At 25.8% G+C, this 7,276-nt stretch overlaps 1 protein-coding gene across 1 annotated transcript; it reads right to left on the bottom strand.

Moving 5' to 3' along the window:
• Positions 1-3,695: 3,695 nt before the first annotated feature.
• On the bottom strand, positions 3,696-5,018 carry VNE69_06013 (uncharacterized protein; the record flags this gene model as incomplete). Its single annotated transcript, XM_065473762.1, has 1 exon — positions 3,696-5,018. One exon carries the CDS (start codon positions 5,016-5,018, stop codon positions 3,696-3,698), a length of 1,323 nt encoding a protein of 440 aa, XP_065329834.1.
• Between the last annotated feature and the right edge of the window lie 2,258 nt (positions 5,019-7,276).

Here is a 7,276-nt window from a genome sequence, read left to right as displayed (position 1 = left end):
AGTTTAAGTGGAAAAAACAATCTTTGAAACATAATAAATGAAAATTATTTTTGCTTATCAAACTTAAATTATAAATCTTTAGACAGGATGCATCAATTTTTTTTATCAACAACAAGGGTTACACATATAAATGAGGTTTAGAATTTATTTCATTTAACTAATAAATTATAAATTACTTTTATTTTAACTTCTTTTAACGTAGAACAATGCTTTGTACCGATGAGGAAATCAAAAAATTTAAAATTATAAGAAAAGATTATATCATTAAAGTCGTATTAAAAAACAGAGTCTAGAACAAATTTAAGAGTGTTTTGGTATATACGTGTCACACATGACACATTCCCATTAGATACATGTTTGTTTAATCGCCATCGTAACATAAAAATTTCTTCTGCGAACTTGTTTGATTCATTACGAGGAGTAATTGCAACTTACGTTACATTAAATAACCTTGTTGATTTATGAATAATTTCATTTAAAATTTAATTGCTATAGGATAAGCCTATCCAATGTATCCCTCGATATTTTTTTACATCTCATATTGTGTTTCCGACCAACTTTTCTTTATTAGTATCCAGCCCGCTCTAATGACAAACTTAAAATTTCTAAATCTTCTTATTGACTTTGATTAAAGTCTCGATTTTAAGTTTTTTAAGAAGTTCTTTACGTATTAGATTTCGTAATTAATAATCTTAAAATGTCTTGTTTTATATTAATTATGTGCTTTAAAAAGGGTTAAGTGGGGCATTTATAACCTGTAAATATTTTTTTAAACCCCTGTTCTAAAAAGTCAAAATGGCAAAAAGAGAAAAAACTAAATTTAATAATATTTGTAAACAAATCACCTTTTAAGTTCTATCTTTGCATAAATCATATGAATAATATAATATTTAAAGTTTTTCTTTTGTACCTTGCCAAAATCTCGTTTTTTATTACTTTATAATTCTCTTAAAAATGTTAAAATTATAGCTATTGTAATTAATTACTAATTCTAATATTTGATTTACAGTTTTTTGTTCAACAAAATAGTCTTTTAATTTAGTGAAAGATTTAATTCTGCCATTGTGTAATATTAATTCAAAATGCATTTATTATTGATTAATTTATTTGGCTAGTTCGGCTTTCAATTGCCAAATTTATTCGTTTTTATGTTTCTTGGGCGATTCTTTTAGACATTTCAACCCTTCAGACAACGTTGATAAGTTTCCTTTGTGCTATGAAACTTAACCCAATTCGCTTTTATCTATTTCTAATATTTAGCATGGTCCATCTATTTCGCCGGTTGAATTGATAGCTTTGTTTCAATTGTAGATATTTTTTTTTTATAATTTGTCTAATGCATCTCTGACCAATATCAAGAAATCCACTTAAGGCGGTATGTTTTATAGTGCTATAGCTCAATGTTTTTATGAACTAAATGTTTAAAACACCTGATTTTTTCTCTAATAAAATGTAGGGACTTTTAATTTGGCACACTTCTTATACATATAAGAATACAATTTTTTTAGTTGCTATACTCCAAGACCGAATTTTAGACACTTGACAATCTTATTCCAATTGTTGTTGTGAGATGTTCATGAGCTCTTATCTTTAGACTCTACATTTTGATGGTAAAAAAATAACAAATTTGTAAAGTACCATTTTTTGATTACAGTTTACAAGCTCCTAATTATAAAATATATATTTTATTTTTTTTGTATAGCTCATACTTTATGATCAATTTTAATCGATATTTTAATATTAAACCTATAAACAGGCATAAATTTTACGATGGTGTATCGACTTGACGACCATATCCATAATCTTTAAGCGAAGCCTCATATGTTATATTTCAATGTAAATTAATATGCAAAAAAAAATATGATCAACAACCTAGTTTTTTCACATTGTTTGTACAATATGGTCATAAAATAAATTTTATTTCAGTCTTGGTCAGTAAAAAATTTTACTTTCACATGCCATTTATTAACTTATGCCACTTATTTTTTGAATTAATAATTTTATCTAAATTTTCTTGCTTATAAATAATACTTCTAATAAATTAAAAAAGACTTCGTTTCCTGAATGTACTAATTTTTACAAAGCATCAAATATTCTATCTATAACCACTTAAACTTTTATAGGAAACCAATTGCCAGTCGATTTTTGAAATTCGACCAACCTACGAGATGAGAATTGATCCTAATGATCAAACTATTTTGTTTCAAGGTTTTTGTTGTTTTTTCAATAATAAATAGATAAATGCACAACATCACATGTTATACTATATATTACATATGATAATGTTTTTAAAATATAATTAAAAACAGACAATTTCAATCTACATTTAACTCGACAATTATGTTGGAAATGATTGCAAAATTATTTTTTTTTCATTATAATTCTAAGTTACTCTTATTTTAGAAGTTTTAAAAAATTTGTATATTTTCCATTCTATCATTTTTAGTTTATTATACGGATCTTAAATAAAAATTTTGCATTTTAAAAATGAAATTTTACTGTTTTTAGATTTAGAATATTTTATTTGTTTAAAATTAAGAAAAAAAAATTATGCATAATTTATAATAGATAAAACACATAAAAACAAAGTTTTGTGATAATAGTTTCTGACTTCAACTATATTTTGTGTATCACTCCATCAATTACATTTTTTTATAACTTTAAAAATTATCATATATGTAATTATAAAAATCCAAAAGAATTATTGTGATTTATATGGTATTTTATAAGTTATTTAAAATAAATGCACTCGTTTATCTTATTGAAATGCTCTTGATTCGAGTTTACACTACAAAAGTAAATCCATTGTAATGCTTAGAATTTGAAGATTAATACATTATGGAATATAGATATAATCTAAGATAAAAATTTCTAAAATAAAATGTAAAGGAATTTATAAAAATTAAATGTAATTATTACGTTTTTAGTGCGTTTTATATTTTTCAGCAGAACATTGTGCATGTTCAAGACAAATACAGTCATCATTAATTTGATTATAAAAGATATTTCTCTAGATTTGAAAAAGATCTAGGCATTTTTACGTTAATATGCAGCTTACTGTAATAATGTATGGTATCAAATGGGTAGGCGGCAAAGGCAGTAAAATATTTGAATTTTATCAGTGAAAAGTATAACAAGTATAAATATTGTTTTATAATTCAAAATCAATACTTTTTTATATAATATTCACGATTAGTATAAAAAACTAATAGAAAAAATAGAAATTTTAGCAACCCGCCAACAAAATTATATCCTATTATTTATTTAAAAAATGAAAATCATCATCTCATTTCAAATACGCTTTTAAAGTACAATTAAAATCTTATGCCAGATAACTATTGTATACCGGTAATATAGCAGAGGACTAATTATAGTGATAGTTTTATATATAGTAATTTTCTTTACAAATAAATACCTTAAATGTTAGAAAAAAATTTATATTGCCATAAACAAAAACTATAGTTAGCAATGTCAAATTATAATAATAAACTGGTGTAAAATAAAATTATATTATTATAAAATTCTTATAAATCTTTTAATTTTTAATGTTCTCTTTGGGTAACGAAAAGGCGACTAGAATATCTTCCCATGTATTTTCATAAGCATTCATTACAATGTCAAAGTACAAAAAAACCTCTGCAAAAATCTTATTATATCAAATTTGGCATCCTTGTCACCCACCTCATTTTTTTGGTTTATAATGTCTGCGATATTTGTAATATCCTGCATAATTTTGTTTTATTTTCGTTATTTTCCCCGATAATTTTTTCTAATTCCATAATTAGGCATATTTTTATCATGTAGCTGGTATTATTATGTTCATTATTTAAATATTTTATAAAAGCTGTTCCATCTTCCATAAATTGCTTTTTTTGTCCTGTAACTATCATTATATAATTTTCAAAAGCATTAGTACTTTTAGTTAGAACCTTTAGTCCCATTTTACTTAATAAATCAGACGATTTCAATAATTCTTCAAATAAAAAATGTACTGCAGAGGTTTTGTTTAGAAAAATACTTTTAAGAATTCTTATCGTCAAATCATTATTCTCAATTAGTTTATATATCAAATTAATCTCAGAATTTTTTATTTGCTTTGTATTCATTAACATTACTATTCGCTTCATTTTTGCGAACTTTGGTCTACTTATAAATATTTCTTGATTATTTTTTTCATTTTTATAGAGATTTTTTCGATAACAGAATATCTTAGCATTCTCTTCATGTTTGCATATTATAGAACCATATTGATTATTAATTTCAAAAAACGTATAATTTTCATCTTGTTCGTCTATTAATTTTTCCACCTCACTTGTCACTTTGTAATTTTGGAATTTTGTTATATCATAAACTTCACTTAGTGTAACGAAATCAAATAATTTAAGCATTTGTAAAAGTATCACTTTTTGATATTTATCTCCTGTACAATATCTCTCTACGTGTACTTCAAATAATTTTTGTAAATCAATTTCAGTTATATCAATTTCATAAAAATAATATATCCCATCGACAGAATTAATGAAAGTATACAAAAATGGAATGTAGTCGTTTTTTATGCAACTTATCTCATCATCGAATTTATATGAAAAAATATAATTATATATCCCGCTGTTTTCTTCAATGACCATATCATAATTCCATTTGTCGTCTTTTGTATTATAATTTTTTATTCCAATGATAATATTATTATAGCCTGTCGAATTATTTGCATTTTTCGCATAAACTAGTATTTTCGGAGACTTAATAGAGGTCTCATTATTCAATAATATTTTTTGAACCTCTTCAAAAGCTTTTACAAAATCATAAGATTTTATTTTATAGATGCTTTTGTTGTTTTTATGTATCAATAATTTATCATTATCATATTTTAAGTAATCTATCTCATATTTTTTTCCTAGATCATATTTCATAAATTGTTTTTTAGTTGTTTTTGTTTTTATGTAGTTATTTAGTTCATGACATTGCTGTTCGGCACTTTTTATTATTAGAATCACTAAAAAAGTATTCGCAATTCGCATGGGGCACTTTCTTGAAAAAAATAAAAATTTCTCTCGAAAGGGATGTCAAGCATAATTAAATTAATTTATATTTAATTACTTTGTACTTCTTTGTTATTGTGGTATTATAATTACATAAACAAAACATTTTATACTTTATCAATTTTTCCTTTTTGGAAAATAGACCATTTGGCCGATCTAATCAAAAAATTTATTCTTTTTCGATTAAATTCAAACACAATTCGAAGGATGAGACGATTCAACGATGACAAGGAAAGTCTCCTTGGAAGCATTTAAATAACTACCACCCTGCTAGCTTAAAACCAAGGAAAAGGGAATACTCTAAAGACGACCAAATATTCTTACTCAAGTCCAATATTTCAAGAAACAAACATCAAATATGCAATTTATTGAATTGTATTTGCTTAGAGATAGCTTCTCTGGAGTTTTGTAGTTACAATCAGGAAAATAACTTACATCACATAAAATATTAGCTTGTGTTGTTAAAGAGTAGATGAGTCTGCACGAAATTGCATATTATAGGAGAAACTTTTCTTTTTATATTTTTGTTTGCAAGGGTTTGTGATAATCATGTCTGATTTTATTAGCTGATGACTAGTTTATATCTGACAAAGAGCAATGTTTGGTAACTAGAGTTACAACACGTAATATTCCCTAACATAAAATTAATATTTTCTATTGAATGAGTAAATTTAATTCGGTAATATCTGAATGCAACATCAAGTATTCAGTATATTTCAAGTACATAAAAACATTTTTTTTAGACATCAGTACATTTTATGTTATCTGCGAAGAAAAAATTTCGAACATTGTTTTTTTGCTGTTGATACATTTTAAGATGTATCTAGACCGTATCTGACTATTTGAAAACTCTCATAAGACTTCGTATCAAACAAATTTATTTTTTTAAAAGGATAAAAAAGCAAATCAATACTTGTTAGAGACATTTGTTTTTAATTTTTTATCACCTTTAACATACTTCAATAAATAGTTATTTTCTTTTATATAGCAATGGGTAGGAAAACTTTACATAGGAACATTGAGTGTATTATTGTCCGGCTGGTTGCGAATTTTCTAAGAACTTAAACTCTCTATATATAACTTGCCAACACAGAAACTCCGCTTTATCCATGGGGCTTTATCCCTTGAAGACATTTTCCATCAATATACTAAATCGTCACCAGTTTGATCCCATAGAGGATATTCTTAAAGAACAATTTCTAGGACCCAAGAAGTTCATCCTCGTATTACCTCATGGATACCTACAAATATTGGAACGCGTAAATGACCATATCTCCGTTACATCACCAGTTCGCGTTTATATTGAGCTGCGTTTTACGCTAGTCTCCAAATAGAATTAGCCAGCCTGTTACAAAATCAAATGTATAGGTTTTACAAAAACTTTTATTGCTCAACATGCCCAATTCTTAATTAAATCTGAGATCACGCTCTGAGATGTTTCAGCCATGTGCTTTAATTAGCATATACACTCTAGAACTTTCTGTATCATTGGGTATATACGATGGAGACTGTTTTGTCGACCATAAATTTCGTCTCTATGCAATATGCTAGTTATATATTTCTACAAGTACACATATTTATTATATCAACTGCATGATAATACTAGACATTTTATCCTCTGAGTTTTTCGAACTGCATCATATAAAGTGGAACAATTTTAGGAAAGAAATTAGAACCCTGCCGTTCTCAGATAAAAGCTCTGTCATAAACTACTAGGCTAAACTTCTGATATTTTGTAATAGTGTCTTGAAGTCTATAATTCATTAATAAAATTTTCTTGCTAAGATAAGATAACACATAGTAATGATCTACGTTTAAATAACCCATTAAAATCGATCAACTTGTATTATATCATATTAAAGATTGTTATTAGCAACTATAAAAATCATATCGTCTTTAAATATTATTGTTGTTTACAGTCCCACAATATGCAAGAATCCCTATTCGTCAAAATTTGTATTACTTTACTGCTGTATTTTGTTTTAACCATGTAATCTAGATACAGGTAATTTAGATAATTTCATTTATATAGTTGGCTGCTACCTTTGGCATTAGGTAAAAAATTCCCTGTAAAACAAAGCCCGAAAGGTCAAAGTTTGTGCATTTTTTTAAAAAGCTGTGTAAACTGATCTAATGTATAGCATCATACAAAGAAATAATTTTAGGAATCTAACAGTATGGTTATTTGATAGATACTTTGTACCATACATATTTTCGTAAGCAGAGACGTATTTTGT

Source organism: Vairimorpha necatrix, chromosome 6 (genome assembly GCF_036630325.1).
Source record: "Vairimorpha necatrix chromosome 6, complete sequence".
In the NCBI taxonomy this organism is placed as follows: domain Eukaryota; kingdom Fungi; phylum Microsporidia; family Nosematidae; genus Vairimorpha; species Vairimorpha necatrix.
This window is presented reverse-complemented; position numbering and strand designations above follow the sequence as displayed.